The 19504-nt window shown below is 39.4% G+C and overlaps 1 protein-coding gene across 5 annotated transcripts in view; it reads right to left on the bottom strand.

Moving 5' to 3' along the window:
• Positions 1–19504, bottom strand: part of SMARCA2 (SWI/SNF related, matrix associated, actin dependent regulator of chromatin, subfamily a, member 2) — a 181176-nt gene that overhangs the window by 5210 nt on the left and 156462 nt on the right. For 4 of the 5 annotated variants that reach the window (XM_067569072.1, XM_067569071.1, XM_067569073.1 and 1 more), the window contains 2 exons: positions 4053–4158; positions 2837–2938 (listed from right to left, as the gene is read on the bottom strand). In XM_067569072.1, the coding sequence (XP_067425173.1) occupies positions 2837–2938; positions 4053–4158 (208 nt within the window). Of the gene's footprint in view, positions 1–2836; positions 2939–3404; positions 3537–4052; positions 4159–19504 lie in introns of those variants that run through there. The other variant, XM_067569074.1, reaches the window with a different exon arrangement.

The raw sequence follows: 19504 nt of genomic DNA on the forward strand, positions 1-19504 counted from the left end.
ACTTGCTCAGTGATGATTCCTCATTTATGATGACATTTTGAGACCTGTCACTTAGCCAGTTTTAAATTAATTTAATGTGTGCCATGTTGATTATGTATCATTCTAGTTTTTTAATCAAAATGTTAGACAATACCAAGTCAAATGCCTAAGAGAAGTTTAAGTATGTTTCATCAAGACAATTAAACTTATCAGCCAAACTTGGAATCTCATCAAAAACATATCAGGCTAGTTTGATAAGATCTATCTTCCATAAATCCATATTGATTTGCATTAATTATATTATACTCCTTTAATTCTTTTTTTAGTTGAGTCCTGTATCAGCAGTTCCATTATTTTGCCCAACACTGATGTCAGGATCACAGGCCTTTAATTACACAGGTCATCCCATTTACCCTTTTAAAATACTGGCATAACAGTGTTCTTCTAGTCCTTTAGAACTTCCCTGATGTTCCAAGACTTATTGAAAGTGAACATTAACAGTTCAGAGAGCTCCTCAGCCAGCTCTTTTAAAACTCTTGGATGCCAGTTATATGGACCTGGTGATTTAAAAATATCTAACTTTAGTAGCTGCTATTTAACATCCTCCTGAATTATTGTTGAAATGGAGAGTATTTAATCATCATGATGACATGAATACATCCTATTTTTTGCCTAAATACAGAACAGAAATATTTACTGAACACTTTTTCTGCATTATTTATTATGGACATTTCTATAATTTCCATCTACTGATGGGCCAATAACATTGTTAGGATTTTGTTCATTCCCAGTATACTAAAACTCCTCCTTATTATCTTTAATTATGCTGGTCACTGATTCTTTCTTGTGTCTTTCTCCAGCCTTAATCAATTTTCTACAGTTCCTAGTTTCTAATTTATATTCATTGCTATCAACGACCCATTTTTTCCATTTGTTTTATAAATATATATATATTTTAAATTTATAGCTACTTTAACCTTTCCTCTAAGCCAGGTTGTCTTTTTAACAGAGTAGCCTTCTTTCTTGATTATGGCTTTTTGGGCCTCTAATAAAATATTCTTGAACAGTTCTCAATTATCATTCATGTTTTTCTGTTTAAATTCTTTCTCCCAGCCAATTTGGCTCAAAATTGTTTTCAGCTTTGTGAGACTGGCCTTTTATGTATACATATTATTAGTTTGGACTTTATTCTGTTTACACAAAAATAAGTGTAATCAAGTCATGATCACAAACATCTAAGCATGACTAATGTTTAGTTCTGAGATCAATTCCTCTTAATCTGTCAAGAATAAATCTAATATAGAAATTCCCAGTTTGGATGCAACACTTTTGAATTAGGAAATTGTCATTGTAATTTTTAGAAATTCTGAGGATATTTTAGTGCTGGCAACATGAGACGTCCAGCATTGGACCCTCACATTAAAGTCCCCCATAACAATGCAGCTCTTCCCCCTACACATTATAGACAGGTGTTTAAGGAGCTAGTGTGATTTGGTGGCCGCCAGCAGATGCCAACTAGTATCCCCATATTGTGCCTTATCTATTAGGATACTGATCCATAAGCATTCAAAATAATTTGCTTCTGAGTTGTCACTGACTTGGAAACAGGTAATGTATTTTTGAGAGTGCCACTCTTCTCCCCCCTTTTGCCCATTCGATCCTTCCTAAATAGGTAATAGCCAGTGATTAGCATTTCAGTCATGCAAATCTTCCCACCAGGTTTCAGTGATACCAGCTATAGGTCAAAATTATGCTCACAAATGTGTAATTCCTACTCCAATTGTCTCTTACTGAGGCCCCTACTGTTGGTGTATAGGCAATTTAAAAATGTCTTCTTTTCATGTCCCTTGGTGCCTGGATTAATTGTGTTCTCAATATCTTGATTTTGTTCTAAATGAGTGCTAATTTGTTTCCTTTCTTTACCCTCCTCTGGCCCTTTTGTTGTTAGTTTAATGCCCTCCTGACTAGTCTAGCCACCCTTATCCCCTAGAAGATTTGGCCCTTATTGTTTTATAAGTGAATCTCACAAAGAATTTATGGTGTGGATTCAGTCTTCTCATCTGTCACCCAGACTTTCTTTATTCTTTCTAGGATCACCAGTTAGTTGCCTTTATGTCTTGAATTCATAAGGTAGAACACAGACCTATGCATGAATCCATACCCAGCCAAGGCCTGCATCCTACATCTGCCTGACATGAGAGACCTATAGAATTTAAATAAGTAATTTATTCTATGGATTTTAGCAACTCAGGGAGAATTTATTAACACAATCCTTCAAAATGGACATCCTTCATCAACCAGCAATACCAGCAAAGGAACATCTGCACAGCACAAATGTACTGCAATGTACAGAGACCATAAAGCACATAGCTCCAATGGCATTAAGTGGCCATAAAGTGGTTCTCCTCAGCAGAAGATTCTCCCACTGGAGGGACAGAGGAGGTAGTGGCAATAAGTCAGCTGCTGCACCATTCCTCTGCATCCTCACTGCACTCCGGTGATCCTCAGGTGATAAAAAGATCCTCAGGGCCACAGCCATTTAGTGTACATTAGAACAGTCCTATGACTGCTCTAAACTATGTCAGGGCCAGCACAGAACTGGCCCCAGAATCAGGTTGCTACAACCATCTCCTTTGTGGCCTTTCCACAATGGATACTGGATGCAGAAGAGCATTTGGGCCTCTGTGTCTAACACGACTCAAATGGAAGAACAAGCTGTTTTGGCAGAGGTCTTATGCATAGTTATCACTGTGTAACAGAAGAAATTCACTGATAAAGCACTAAAGATAATGGAAAACAAATTAAAATACATCTATACTTAATTTTAACACAAATACGTAAGTGGTTTCAATCAGACCTGTGATCCCTCCAAGTTGAATGTCTGAGCATTGTGACACAGCAACATGACATCTTTTTCCAAGTCACCAAGGCTACGGTACTTATGGTTACGAATTCTTTCCTATTGTGTTTTTTAAAAAAGGGAAGAGAAAGAGACAGAAACAAAAGACAAGGCAGCTGGTTAACACTTTGCAGTAATCTTGAATGCTAATATTAATGCATTAGTATTAGAAGTACTAGAAATGTCATAACTAAGTGGAATGACAGATATCTGCCTGATTTTATTTATTTACTTTTTTAGAAAGAAAGGCTTATTACAGGGCGTAGTTCTAAGGCCGTGTAAGGGCCAAAAGCAAAGTAAAGCTATGCAAATCGCTGTGTGGCGCTAAAGGGACAAAAGCAGCAGAGACTCTGCATTGCTGTGTGTAGGAAAAGAGATCAATACCAGGTATCTTTAGCTCACTAGGGAGATGGGAAATAGGGAAGGAATTTGTGCGAATGGCAGGGACATGACCAGCATATGGATACAATGTGGATCCTCATGGCCACAGAGATTCAATGGGTTGTATACACCATCTCCCTACATACCCAACAGTAGCTGGATGTAGCCTGGCTACCCCAGAAGTTTATTCAGATTTGGAAGGATGATATTCCAGAAGGTTGCTGGTGTTCCAGAAGGGGAACAGAGATGGCTGAATGAGAAGGGACGCTGGCTGAGACTGCGAAGGTACAAGAAGCAGGATTACCAGAAACTCCTGAGAGGAGAGGCTGTGAAACCCTAGGACAAAGGGTGAGCCGAGGAATTGTTTTTGTCTGTAATATGCTTATGTTTGGACAAATAAACCTACATATAGGAGACTGGGCATAGCAATGAGTGCTTGTTAATCTGGGGAGAAGCCCTGGTGTGTCACGTAAGGTGGAGAACACAGGCACATCAATCAGCCCCAGATACAAGGGGAGATTTTTGGTGAGAAGGGAAGAGAGGAAAAACTGAGGCAGGGTGCCGCAGAGCAACCTTGGGCCAGAAGGGGGCACTGAGGTGGTAGCCACCGTATTACATACGCTAAGTAAAATTCATGGCAATTCCACGTTTAAAATCTAGGCCTCATAACATATGCAAATGTGTAATATCCAAACAAAATCACAATTTGGTGTGGATTTAATGGACAGCCCCAATATTTCTATGCCAAAATGAAAAGGAATGAAGAAATGCCCGCTCCAAATAAGATGCCCACCTTTATTTTTTTGAAGTCCACTGGCTTCCTAATTAACTCATAATACTCTGGTAATTCTTTCCGAGATGGGAGCTGAATGAAGACTTCACTTAGCTGCCGCCCTGAACTGTTGAGAAAAACAAAGACACAATGAAGACAATTACTGTAGCTTTGTAGAGAAAGAGAATGTACACAATTGAGATCACAAACCATAAAAAATAAGCACTTTTACTATTCTTTCAAAGGATCAGTTCTCTTCAGAATAATCACCAAGTTCAATCATCACGGATTCATGATCTGTTACTGTCCAATTTTTCTCAGCCATTTTGACTTTATTAATTGAACTCATGAAGTGTACAGCTAAAGCAAACCATGCATGCCAAGCCAAAAGCCCTAGACCATTGTGAGATCAGAAGTAACTCAACCAAACACCACCTTTTCTCCAGAGCTAATTTGCATGTAACAATCTCATTGGCTATATGAGGGAGACTGCACAGATGAAGAATTACTTGGCCCAGCTGCTACAGGTTTTCAAATCCACCAACACAAAAATACAGTCAGCACCCATAATAATCCCAAACACACAGTCCCACACCACAACACTCACGCCTCACTGCCACCAGCACAAATCAACACACAGCAATCAGCACAACACAATCCAACCCACACAATTGCACACCTTCATTCATATTCTCTGTGAGAACCAGATGGAATGCTGGAGTCCAAATGTTCTGTGTCAGTTGGAATGTGACAGTTGATCAGAGATGCTGTGAGTAATAGCTACATGGGATAACAAAAAGAGCAGTTGTGACTCCAGTCAGGGAGCAGTGCTGTGCACAAACTTTGAGGAATATGTATTTTTAAATTCTCAGCCATTTTGGCTTTACATGCCTGACTGTAGCTATACACAACACAGGGGTATCTATGCCATGTCAAGAATGGCATCAGAGGTAACTCAACTAATCACTACAGCTTAGTCTACAGCTAATTTGCATGAAATAATTTAATTGACTGTATAAGGGAGCCTGAACAGATGGTAGATTATTACTTGGCTCAACTGCCACAACCATGCAACATAAAATATCGTAAACACATTTAGCCCTTCACCGCAGCACACACCCTTCATTTGCCACCCATGCAAATCAACACAATCTCCCAGCATCACACATATGCATTCACCCACCCTAACTCCTATTTACCAGAGATGCTCTCCCACCAACATAACTACCACCACTCGTTGAGCTGGTTTTATTATGTTGAGAGGAGAACTCTCTCCCGTCATACCACAGCTACATGAGCACTCTTACAGCAGCACAAAAGATTGTAAATGTATACATGGCCTTAATCACAGTTTGCTTTTCTTAAATCTAATACTCGTGTTGTTGCATGGTGACATTCTTCCCCTTTTATATGCTGAGAGAAAAAATAAGAGGTATATTCCCAGCACAACTTCTTATACCCAGGAAGAGAAAAGAGCCCAAGACTCCATGAAGGAACTTCACCAAGCAGACCTAATTTACCTGAGAAGCACTTGGATACTATAGTGACAGGCACTACAGAAAAATCTTAAAATGCAAAGATAATCCTATTCCAAAGGCTTGTTTTGACTTTGCAAGAATAACACTGAACTGTATTTAGCAGTTGCATGCCAAAGGGTGCTAGTCTCATTGTGATACTCAGAATGGGAGGAAGAAGAATTATATGCATTTATAAAGATTATGAACACAAATCCGCTCCATGTTGCAGCTACCTACGGATCCATCCAATGAAAGCTGACTTCTTTGATGAGGACAAGGGGGGAAGAAATGCATCTACCAACAAAAAAGCAAAGAAACCAAAAAATAGCACTTGTAGGTTTACGTGTAAGGTATTTTGAGGGGGCAAAGTTAGAGAGATTGTAATAGTAGTAATAGCCCCATAGTAAAGCATCAAACAAGCTTCTTTCTCATGAAAGAATATAATAATTAATTTACAATTCTTTATACAAAATGCATAAGACTCTAGTAAGGATCCCACAGAAGACCTCAGACTGGCTTCCATGATAAAAATCTATTTGGCTGTATGTGCATATTATAGGCAGCACAAGCAGTGCTGCCTATTATTAAGATTGCCTGTCGGCTCCTATTATACAACACTATTTTCAGTTACTTATAACTTTGTGAAACTTTAACCATTTGGGCCAAGATTTTCCATGCCAGATGTTTGCTTCAGGCTGATTTTGGCGAGGGGAGGGACACTTTAGCCAAAATGTTCAACTGTTTCTGAGACTGAGGATAGGACAGAACACGTGTTTTTGCCCATGTTAAAAATTTCTGGCAATATTTTATCAGAAATGCTTTTCTCTGAAATTTGGCAGGGGGTGGCATTTGTGTCAGAGATGTACCTTTGCTATCCCCATACATATCTGCATCAATTTGGCCAATTTATAAACACTTTAAAAAAAAATTGTAGTTTGCACCCGCTCAGTAGAGACTTGCTAGAGCTTACTAGCTAAAATCTCCAAAGTGTCTGTCCTCACTGAGCATATTTGACCTTTCACAGCACCTAGCACTGACCAGACTGTGCATGCACCAGCCCCACAGAGTGATGGAACATGCTCCAAGCCTAGGGCTATGGAGTGCAGAAGGAGCTTCCCTGTCACGGCTGCTCCAGACTGGGTGCTAGAACTGAGAGCAGAGAGCCTGTTTCTTCTGTGCTCTCAATGACCTTCCTGCAGATACTCAGGCAGCATGGAGGAGGCAGTTGTCTGATTCAAATGCAAAGGAGACAAAAGCCAGACCAGAGGGGATGGAAAGGAGTAAATTGGGACAAGGAGCCTAGAAAGACTGGGAAGTGGGGTTGGAGGGAGGATGGAAACTGCAACTGGGACTTTGGGATGTGAAGAAAGTGATACTGATGGGAAAGGAGATTGGAGCTGGGGTAGAAGACAGGCTGAGAGGTAAAGATCCAGACCAGTGCACAGGAGATCAGCGTCCCATTCCTGACTCTACAAAAGACTTCCTGTATGACTCTGGGCTTTCCACTGACTTTAGGGGGTTTTGAATCAGGCCCTTAATCATTCTGAACTTCTGTTTCCATCTGTAAAGTAGGGATAATAATACTTCTTCCCCGCCCCTTATCTGATTTGTCTATTTAGGCCCTGGTTCAGCAAAGCATTCCTATTTAGCAAAGCATGTAAGCATGTATTTAACTTGAAGCTCATATTGACATCCCATTTACTTTAATGCAGTGGTTCTTAACCTTTCCAAACTACTGTACCCCTGAAGCCTGAGTCCCACCCCCACGGGGCTGAGGCATGTAACTTAGTTTCATGGCGCCCCTGTGGCTCCAGGCAATTACCTTTCTTGCCACCCCCAATACGAGCTCTGCACTTGCGACCCCTCTAAAACTCCAGGTTAAGAAACACTGCTTTAATGGGACATAAGCAGGAAATCCACTGGCAAACTGACTTATTCCCTCTAGGGCTAGTCTTTATAGAGAATCCCAAACTACTATTGCTATCTGTTACTCCATTAGCTCAAGTGGCAGAGGTCTATGAGAAAGACCTAATGGTTCTAGTCCTGCTGATGACCCACATGAGCCATCTATTATGATGCCACATGATAAAATTTCTGTTTTTTCCAATTTGCTTTTTTAAACATGTAGGAGACTACACACAAAAAACCTAAGACATTTTTATAAATGGCCACCAACAGTGTATTCCTCATTTTTGGGTGCTTGACTTAATTTCCAGGTGTCTTGGTTTACAGAAGAGCTAAGCTGTAAATGAATTAATAGGAGCTGTGCTTTGAATATATAAAATCCAATGTAATACTAAATCATGAAAAATCATGTCCTAGTGTCTCAAATTGAGCACCCAAAATTAGTACATACTTTTGACCTTAATCTCTCTGTGCCAGAGTTTACCATCTGTAAAATGGGATAATACCCACCCATCTCACAGAAATGGTGTGAAAATCCATTATGTTTGTGAAGCACTAAGATACTACAGTGATAAGCATCACCGAAAAGCTCATGAAGAAATTAAGAATTTTGTCTTTCAAAGCAGGGTTTGAATAGAGTGAAGTAAATAAGGCCTAGGGCCACACGTTAAACAACGAGGATAAAAACAATATATTGAATAGCTAACTCATTAATTGCACATCCTGTGCTCTGAATGAGGCAGGGGTGCTGAAGAAAAAATAGTATGTGATTACATATTCAAAAGCTGTATGTATTATAATGCATACACAGATGGAGGCTGAACTAAAGTGGCACAGGAAGCCTTGATACTGGCATTTCCTGACTTTTGAGTGCTTGACTTTGCAATTAATTTTCAGAGGATGCAACAAGTTGCTTGCAAAATGGCATGAATACCAGATAAAAAGCAAACAAAAACCTGCAACTGTATGAACAAAATTACTTATTTTGTGTACACAAGTGTGCATTTTCATAGGCTAACAGATGTGCGCTATTTTACAGACACTACTTTTCACATTCTTGTTTAAAAATCTGGCCTTTTCACTTAAAATTACACACATGCACACAATATATATATAGTCAGATTCTTTGTTGCAAAGCAATGATACTTTTTTGTAGCTTTAGCATCAGAAGCTGTAGTTCACCACAGTCACATAATTATATCATACAGTGAAATACAACCTTTTAAAGTGCTGAAAAAACCTCAAACAGCTATTATTGCTAGCAAAGCATACCTGCTGTTCTGTCATTTAAAAAGGTATGGCCAACCAAATGCACAATTCCTACCACTCCTCACAACTGACATCTTGGATTTCCTCTCAATGCTATGTTTGAAACTTTAGAAGCTTCCTTTTCAATAGAAAAAAAGTCTACTTGAGCAGAAGCAAGCAGTCCCGAGTTCAAAGTGAAATATCAAGTTCTTTTCATAGTGGCTTGGTCCCAACTGTATTTCAGATTCTGACAGCAATTAAAAGCAATTTGTAGAGACATCCTTTAAATATAAAGCAAAAAAAAAAAAAAACCACTACTGAATTATCTGAGTTCTGTTCACATTTTAAACCATTCAAGCATCTCTCTCTTGCTACTCTATGTCAGAAAAGCCCCTTGATGTCTCTGTAGCTTTTTTGTTTCATGGGTATCGAGAGAGAGAGAGAGAGAGAGAGAGAGAGTGTGTGTGTGTGTGTGTGTAGCCTTATATTTTCTAATTATGAAACTAAATAGTAGTAAATTAAAGTCCAATATTTTGAAAACTAAACTGAGGTAGAATTTTATCTATGGCTTTGGTCACAGATTCTATTTATCAAGCTAGAAATGCAACACAAACACTGAATTCCTTTGCAATTTGGCACAACTAATTACTGCAAATTATGTAAAGTTGTGAATTCGGGAAAAGCATTAAGGATTAAAATATGCAGCAGATACAAAAGACTAACATCTAACAGTCTACCTAGATCAATGACATCTCACAGAGTTTTAACATTTTTTACTGAACCTCCTCTCACAGAAGGATTCCATCTCCTACTCCCTTTGTGTAGGTATATCTATACCATACATGGATAGGATTAGAATATATTCCAAAACATTTCTACTTCTGGAGAAGTCTCAAATGGCTGTGTTTGGGTATGTTGAAAGAAAATTATTAATTTATGAATGCCAGACTCCCGTTTTAATCCATATCCCCCCCTTTTTATAATTAAAAATGATAACCATGACAACTTCCACATAAAAAGCATGCGCAGTAAATCACTTCTGGTTACCTAGCAACTAGCAGGATACATGCTGAAGAGGAAGAGGGACCTGCATAAATTAACAGAATCAACTGTGAAGGAAAGATGAGTGATAGTTCACTACTACTGCACTAGGCCACCCATTTTTGTCCATGTGGGCACATGTGCAGATATAGATCAGAAGTCATTAAAGAATAAACATTGGCTTTTTAAAAAAAAATCTTTCTGCTCACTGGTTGTTTTATTTCCAGTTATCTTGGGAGGAGATTAACCTCTCTCATTTTTTAAATTGATTAGAGAGGTGTTTATATGCTTATGTTTGCAGAGTTATCTTCACTGGAGTTACACCAAGAAAGAATTAGGCCTTATTTATATACATATATTATGCCAGTTTATTTCTCTGGGCAGTACATTGCCAGAAAAAACTGGCAATCTCCCTTCATTGACATGAGATATATCAATAATAAGGTATTAATCTATCAAACAACTCAACACTTCAGATAACTGAAGTGAAAGAAACAAGACAGAAAAACAAAAAAGTTGAAACTGCTCATATATCTTTGGAGCATTTCACACATTGTGAGAGAACAGGACAACTACGAAATTACGTTTATAGTTGGTGGAATGAAGAGTCCTGAATGCTTGACTTGCACTGTACCCTGGAAGTTCTCCACATGCAGCACAATGTGCTAATTACACTTCCTTTTCAAGTGTAGCTCTGCTTGTAGTGAAGCTGTTCTGATAAAGGTAAGACTTCATGGTAAGAGCACTCGTTTGTATTTTATAAACTCCATGCATTAGTCCAGAGAATAGACAGACCATGCATTTTTGTGAAATATGTTTCAATTATTCCCTTGCAGACTTATTTGACTTTGCCAATAAACAGTGTGCTTTCATCAGTTACTGAATCAGGAAGTGCTATTTCTATTAATTTCCATTGTCGTTATTTGAATATTTGGACCATAATCTTGGTCAGAAAAGCAGTCAGAGTGATGTGTTGTATATTTGAAAATTTCAGAATCCAGTGTAGTTGATTCTGATAGGCTGCTCACATTACAAACAGCTATAATTAACTTAAAAAATGGTAACTCAAGGAAACTCCTGAAGCAACATATATAAAGTCTTTCAATTTAAATACAAAAGTTTCTTCTCTCCCTGAGTTGAGTCCTGCTAAAACTGTTGTGCTACAAGCATTAACAAATATTTTAAATTTTTCTAAAATAAAAATGTGGCAGTGCTAAAAATGTTTACTAGATACTAAACATAGGAATAGTCCCCAGCACAACAGGAACCATGTGCAGTCTGGAGAGACCCGAACCTCCAACTTTCAGTTTTGGTAAATGTGGTTGACAACACTCGGCTGAGAGAAGGAAGCACTATGAAACTGCCAAGTACAGCCCTGCACTCCCTTCTGTCTGGAGCGCACAGGCTGATCATCAATCACCAGAGCCCACCACTTCATGCAATAGAGGTGTACTATAGCAGGCCCTAGTAAGAGTCCATCCCCACTCTCTATAAAACTTCTCCTTCTCTAACATGTGACTGCTAACACACACTTTCTGTCCCAACCACCAAGTGAACAAAAAGCCCTGATACAAACTGACACAAAAGCAGAAGAAACAAAACATCTGATGTCCTTAGCAAACCCTTCCAAAAGTTATTTTGTCTGTAACATGGGCCTGCAGCCTCCCTGTTCAAGGATAGTCAATGTCAATAACAAGCTCATCATTAAAATGTACAATAGTAGCCAAGGGTAGTTTCAGATTCTCATGGTTTTTTTTTTTTTTTTTATTTGTTAATACATAGAACTCTGCAACCTTTGCCACTGGCAAGGCAATGTAAGAAAAAGGAGAAAAATTGCTCTGAAGCTGTAGTTACTTCTTGGTGACAATATGTTTGTGTGATTTTATACACACACTCTCCGTAATGGATTGCCACTTCAGGCACACGTGTAGTTACATAAACTGTGACCAACTTTTAACCATTCCAGGCAGTTAGTGTGGCAGTGAGTTGGAGCATTCATTTTTTAATTCTGAAAATTCAGTTCTTGTCTTAGGTAGCAAAGGAAAAGGAAAAATGTAGATGTAGTAATAAAATAATCGTTATAAATAGCAATGATAGGGATAGCCTACTTTCCATTCACCTACATCACACGCTTCTTCTACATAATTCAGCAAAATTGGCAGTCTTCATTCAGGCAGGGTCGTCACTGGAATAACAGAGGGCTCCAGTCTGGTTAGCACCTACCCTGGACCATGCTGTCCTGATTTTCAAAAGGTTTAACAGACATGACAGGCAAAATTCTGCTCTCACTTATACCAGTGTACATGTGGAGTATCTCAACTATTACAGTTGTCTTACTATCAGCCAGCTGGTACAGAATATGCCACCACCCTTTTAAAAAAAAATTCTCTCTAACACTAAAAACTAAACATCTTACACATATAATTCTTCATCAAAGGATAGATTAGCTCAAGGATCAGACTTTCACAGGTACGTAAGTAACAAGTGGCAAACAGAATTAGGCCTAAGTGAAAATTTTTTCCCCCCCTAACCCTTATGTTTGCAAAGAAAACATTTCAAATGTGAAAAGAGCAGAAACCAGTGCAATGCTGCCTTTTCACATCTGCAGACAGACAGCACCAGTGCCTGTTCTGCTGTTCGGAGTCCTGCGAAGCTTCAACACAGTGAAAACAGGACACCAGTGTCAACACATTTCTAACTGAAAATTATATACCTACTACTATCAGAAGTAACCTCTAACATTATTACAGTTGAAATAAACTAGTTTTATTCATTGTGTTTTTCAGTTTGTGCACTTGACAGCACTTGGTCAGTTGCACATCCTGACTCAAGCACTAGCATGTTAGCATCCCTGTCATGTTCACACTTCCCCAAGCCCTGAAAGAGAATATTTACAAGTAACAAAGCAGTAGAGTTGCAGCGGTGTCCTTTTTTCCCCCCACTGAGCCCCAGCATGGGATTGAGGAGTGGGAAAGAATGGTATCAGGGGTCCTTCCATGAACAGGGCAAAAGAGTAGACTAATCACAGTGGAAGTGTCAAAAGAGCCCCACTTCACCTTTCAGTCCCCTGCAAGGGAGCCCTGGGATCCCCAAGAGCCTTGATGGAGGCCAAAGGAGCCACGCTCTTCACACCTCAGGTCCCTGCTCGGGGTCAAGAACAGCGGGAGCCTGGAGAGGGATTGGTTTTACACTCGATCTCTATATACTTGCAATGGAGAGGGAAAAATATGTCTAAATGAAAGATTAGAATTTGCAGAATATGGTACAATGCACTGAAAATTGCCAGCAGATCCCACAGTTGCAGGATGGAAGGTTTATTTTATGCCTTGTCTCGCTATTTTTAGTGGATTTCATTATCCGCATTTCACTGAGAAGGATCAAGAAGATGCCATAAAAGAAGTAGGAATTTATTAACTGATTTATCACAGATTCCCATAAAGTGTGTTCAGAAGTGATTTCTAAATAACCTATAACTATTTTTAATTGATCCCTTCAATCTGTCCCCAATCAAATAAAGGCACTAGTCTTCAATGACAAGTATGTCCATGCAGAGTTTCCAGCTTGAACTGTAATTTGCCATAGTAGCGCGCGCGCGTGCGTGTGTGTGTGTGTGGTGTGGTGGTGGTGGTGGTGGATTTGCTTAAACTTAACTCTATTTACTTCAGTGCAGTTATACTAGTGGAAATTTGCCTCTCACACACATGTGCACACAAGAACAGGACAACTCAAATGTGGCATTTCTGTTGCAATGCTAGAGTGTGTGTGGGGGAGGGTAGGGGGGAGAAGAGATACACAAATTGTTAAAGCAAAAATACCAAAACAAGAACAAATGCTACCTCACATTTCTTCATTTCTTTTTATGCCAACTGGACACAGACAACATTTTTATGGGAAATGATGGCTTCATATATTCAGGATGAAACAAATACAACTTATACAATATATTAGGGATTTGTATTCAAAGGCTCCAAAATAACCCAGAGCACTGCTAGCCTCCTATTACATCTTCAGCAAGCTCCACTGGATAAGATATCTGTTTTTTAATACTCTGTCAGGGGACCAATAACATTATTAGAATTTTATTATGCATAAAGCCAAAGGGGAGTATTTGGGCACTACTCATATCACTCATCTCTCTAATTAAGATGCTCAAATTCTCAATCCTGATTTTCTTATTTTGATTTAACAGAATGTACAGTGAAGGCAGGTGCCTTCTGGAATGATATAGTTCATGGCAACTGGAAGCCACTATATCCAAAGGGAATAATAATTAGAGATATTAAATCCTGCATCCCAGTGAAGAGCATTGGCCTTAGCGGGTCTGAATAGCACAAAAACTGATAATACATACCTGAATATGTAAGTTACTTACATGATCCATAACTGCATTGTTGAGCATATACCAATATTTTTCTAACCATTTTAAAGTTCAGATTACTCCAAATGGGAAACTATTTTAGATGACAAATACATCTGTTACATTGTAGCCTTGTTTACATAGAGAATTTGGGAAACATGCAGATCCCTTTGAATAAACAGGGTTTCAGATAAGATGGTATCAGTAAGAAAGCCCAGATCACATGAGAGAGGACTCAATAGATATGCATGCTCAACAGCTAAGGTTGTGCTAGTTGCAACTTAGTCCCTGTGAAGAAAGTAGGTAAAACTTGACGGCACTCTCATCTCAGGTTCTAAAATCTGTATATTTATACAGCCCTGATAACCCAGCTAGGATTTAATTGCACGGGCAGTGGACAGTTAACTGGTGAGGGTGCATGTAATGGGACATGGAAATTATGATAACCCATATATTCTCTGATATCAGTTCTCTTCCTTAGTGCTGTTCGCTATCTTCTATGTAGTTAAACCAAAAGTGAAGATGAAAATAGCAGCTCATTTTAGGGAGAGTAGGATGATTACAGAGGCAGAAAGAAGGAAAAGCACGTAAGTAAAAGCAAGTGACACCTATTTGTTCTGTAATTAATCTGAGGCTGGATCCCAGATTTTTCACCCCAAACCCACTAACCAAAAAGAAGACTCTTGGATTATCCTGGGTTGTCAGGTTGCTGCTTGCTCTGATTAGTTCTTGTTTTAAGGGCCATGACTTGGCTTGGATAATATAAAGTAGACACACTACACGGAATCTAATGTACAAAACAGGATTTAGTGTGTTCTGTGAGTGAAATTTTTCCAAGTTTTGTGATTATTATTTAAATCCAGTACTTCATAAAACAAAGACTTTGTGCCAACATTTGCATAAAACTTCCATTAAACACCACTTTGTGTGTTTTGTGCTCCCTTGATGGGTTATGTAGCAGCAGCTAAAATTTAAAAACAAAAAAACACCACAACAAAACAAAACAATCAAATTTCACCAGGACCTTGATCCAAGAGATCATGGGATTCTTCTGTCCCTGCACTCCTTCTCCTGACAATAATGAACAGTTACTCTACACTCTAGATGTGAGAAGGGTTTTGTACATCTATCTCAAAAAATCCTAAAGGCCAGAAGACCTGACAATTTCTTCTTCCTCAACAGGTATCCCAAAAGGGGAGATAAGTCTGTATTGTTAGGTGGGTAAGAGTGCATTAGTGACACTTAAACATGATATCCTTCTCTTAGCCATCAGGGCCCATGCCCATATTATCAGAGCAACAGTTACATCATGGGCAGAAAGGAGATGAACATCCCCAAGGGACATTTGCATGGTAACAAGTTCAGTCTCCCTGTTTACTGTGCAATCTTTGGGAAGAAGGCTCTCTATGCTGCAGTCAAATGGGTTGTTCTACCACCTTCCAAAGAGCTTCTCAGGGTCTGCTGTATTAAGTCTGGGGTAAGTTCTGCTTTGGGACTTCCTAGATACTTACTTTAAGAAGGTGTATAATAAGAGAAAGGGAATTTATCATTTGATGAGTAGAAGAAATTAAATCAATCATCCTAGACATTCACCTGAGTAAGGAGGCTGCGAATCACATAATTGCACCTCACCTCTGGGTTTTCCATTCCTCCCAACCATCACGTAACCTGCCCTTTGACTGTCTAGCTTTTAGGACATTTTGAACAAGCATGTAAACACCATTGGTATGGGTGCAGAAACAAAGACACCAAAGATTCAGTAGAAAAGCCACGGCACCAGATTGCTCCTGAATTATTGGAAAGTCAGGAACAGAAAGGCAGAGCAAGTCTCATGATGCCTGGAACACCAATGGCGTGGAGACAGCCTGTGCCAATGCCAATGTTGTCAGTACCGGACTTAACGCGCATCCCACGGATGGTACCAAAATTGTTGGTATGGTGTCCAATCGATCTCATCTTGGAACCAGAGGGGGAGGTTAGACAGCCCAGCTCTATGCTCCTTACCAGAGGAATCATGGTGCTGGCTGCACTCCTCTTAGAAGAGGAGGAGGAATCTCTCCAAACACTGGAATGGCTCTAGTCCTCTTATAAAGATCTTTTCCTCAAGAGGACTAGAGGAAGGAGAACAACCTCTCTTCCTCCTAAGACAGATATCAGACTTTGAGCCTGGAACAAATTCATGGGCTGGCTCCAAAAGTCTCTGTGGGACCAGGCAATCTGCAGAGGTCCTCAGTGCCAAAGTGGGTCTCATGCCCTGCTCCAAAAGGTGCTTCTTGAGACAAGTCTCTAGCTACCTGCATTCTCTTCTTGAATGACTTACAGATAGAGCACCTTTCCTTAATGTGCCCTTCTCCTAGGCACAGAAAACACTGAGTCTTGGGGGTTGCTATTAGGGATCGCCACCCCACATGGCAAGCTGTTTAAAACATAGTGAGGGCATCCCACCAGGCTAAATTCCACTTAACTAACTACTAAAATCTAGGGGTTCTACTATAACTAACTAACAAAAATCACAGAAACTCTGATAGAATAGCATGAAGCAAGATACCACTCGTAATGCTCCAACTCAAGCCATGGGTGGTGAGAAGGAACAGAGAAGAGGTTGGGAAGGTGCTGCCCTTAAATAGCCATGGAAAAGGCTACAGGGCCACAGGATGCTAAGCAAGAATACTACTAAGCAAAGTTCTCTGGCTTCAGTGTTCATGCAGAGAGTTAGTGGAATACACATCTGTAACCACTCAAAGAACATTTGGTGTTTGCAAAAGGTGCAACATTTTTGTAAAGACAGTGCAATATTATTTTGGGGTGTCAGAAATACACTTCCTACCTTCACTCTTTTCAATGCAAATTTTTATTTGTTATTTCCCCAGCACTAACAGCAGGAGCACTAAAGCCTCTTTCTTGCGGATTTTACTTCAGTAGAGCTGATGAAGCTCAAAACAGTTGAGCCTCATTCATTCCAACTTTAGCCAGTCGATAGGAAGGTTGTGTATGAGTTATATCTGGGTGGGATATTGGGGTGGTGGAAAGTGTGAGAGAAATAGTACACATGAGAATACAAATTTAGTATAAAATTTAATTTTTTCTATTTCAAATAGGATTCACATTACTAAGTCCTAAGGCAACTTTCTGCTTTTTTATGAAAAGCTATTAAAGGGACAACTTTTTGTAACCTTTTACCCAGTTAACATATAACTACCTGTTTCTCATTTCCAAAGCAAGATATGACAGCTATTATAAGAGATCTAAACCAAAAAATGGTGAAGGATGCACAATGGAGTGAGTATGTTTGGTTCTTTCTGTTAGATAAATAGTTGTTTTTAAGGTCTTTCAGAGACTCTTTTCCACACATGCCATCATATGGCCATTTAACCCTGAAGGGAGAGGCTTTGGGCAACTGCCTCAAAACTCACCTCATGTTTTTTCTAATCTTGGTATTTTTGGGTTCACATTATATGTAGGGGCAATAGTGGTTATTTAAACAAATTGCTGGCTTAAGAGGCAAGCTTTCAAATGGATATCAGGCCAAGGCTAGCCCACTTCAATGTGGTTGGATCACATTGACTGTATCTAGGGGTGTACTGCCCACCTGATTTGCCTGAAAGACCCAAAGAAGATCTCAAAGTGGAGTAAGCTAGAATTGTCAGTCATAAAGAAAGGTAAAGGCAGAAGGCTTCTCCTCCCTCCGATCAGCAAGCCATCTCAGGAAGGCTGATATTCCATTATCTCAAGATTGATCAGGTCTAGGGAAGGAAATCATGACACCAATGACAGGCTATCTAGCCTTGACCAGTATCCCTTTACCAGAAGAAGCATGCTAGCATGAAATGCTGTGCCGTAACATCACTGTCTGGTCTTGACTGCAGTTATAGCTCCTACTCTATGTGAATCTGAGGATTGTGAGAATTGAAGAGTTTGAATCTCCTTTTTATCTAAAGTATTTTTCCTTTTTCTATTTGTCTTTTGTTTTTATGAATTGGGAAATGTCCAGCTTTTTATCTGCTTATGGCACGAATGTGTAGTTGAAGGTGTGTATGTTTATATGGACACCTGTACAGTTAACATGGGGTTAAAGCACCAGAAAGAAGAGTTCCCCAATAAAATAGCCCTATACCTGTGCCTTAAAATCATACACCGTGTTTTTAGTTCTGTGAAAGTGTTCAGAGAAACTCACCCATAGCTCTAAACTGTTAAATGAAAGCTGAAATTTCTGCTTATCAGAGCATTTTGTTAAAGTCTGTATTTGTGTTGGGGGGTGGGGGAAGAGGTGAAACAGATTAGCCACTATACATCACTGCATATTACAGTAAAATCTAAGGAGGACGCTTTAAATGATTCGGAGGATATAACTTAGAGGTATTTGTTTCAATACTAAAACATTCAACCAGCTAAACTGATTATACTCTCATAGGTAAAGTCCTTTAATTGGGGTTTACATCTAAATAGACAGCAACCTCTGTGCATTTCCTGTTTTAAGATATATAAGAATTGATTAACTGCTGTATTAATTTGATAACTTGACTAAACTGATGACCTGATTCTAATATTGCTAATGTCTATTTAATCTTATTTTGATGTTGATTTGATAATTGTATAGTTTAACCCTTAGTTTAATAGTTTAGCCTTAGCTATATGTTTTCATGATTTCATTTCTGTTTGCTTATTAATTTCAATCAGATTTATAGAAAAGATATTGAGTCAAACTCATTCCAGTAAGCAGCTTAGTCCAAAACCATTGTGAATCTCTGCTTGGTGTCAGTTACTCTCTCTAGGAGCCTAATCAGCTTCCTTTAAATTAACCCTCTGTTTTTCACAAGAGCAGACGTGAGGCTTTTATTCACAGTGAAAACGTAAAAACTTGAAGTTGTATAGATAAACTATTTTAAGCATTCATATACTGAACATGATACAAGATTCTGCCTCTTCCAGGCCCTGGGCCATGCCCTGCCCCTATTCCTGTGCCCCTATTCTCCATGCCTCCCCAAATCCTCTTCACATGCATAAATCAGCTCTGTAAAAATGTGGCCCAAACAGCAGCAGTAAGCAAGCAAGGCATCCTTCCACGGACTGAAGGTACCCACAAATCTGTAGTTTAAGGTCTCACCTACTTGTGAAACTATAGCAAGTGAAGGGGACCTATTTTAGAACCCAATTTGGTTACATTAGCACAGCTGCCCTTGGATGGGCACTCTGGGCTAGATCCACATAGGGAGTTAGGTGCTTAATTTAGATCCTAAACATCCTGCTCAGCTGCCACATAGCCTTGTGGGCACCTAAAGTTCTTAGGCATTAAGTTTCCACCAGTAAAATCTGTTACACACCTAAAAGTCTGCTGATGGCATGTGCACAGCTGCCTCAATACAGACTCCTGGGCACCTAACTCATGCTTAGCCCCAACAGGTTTC

This window comes from Emydura macquarii, unplaced genomic scaffold (assembly GCF_026122565.2).
Source record: "Emydura macquarii macquarii isolate MOO-44397 ecotype Brisbane River unplaced genomic scaffold, CSIRO-AGI_Emac_v2 contig_2897, whole genome shotgun sequence".
In the NCBI taxonomy this organism is placed as follows: Eukaryota; Metazoa; Chordata; order Testudines; family Chelidae; genus Emydura; species Emydura macquarii.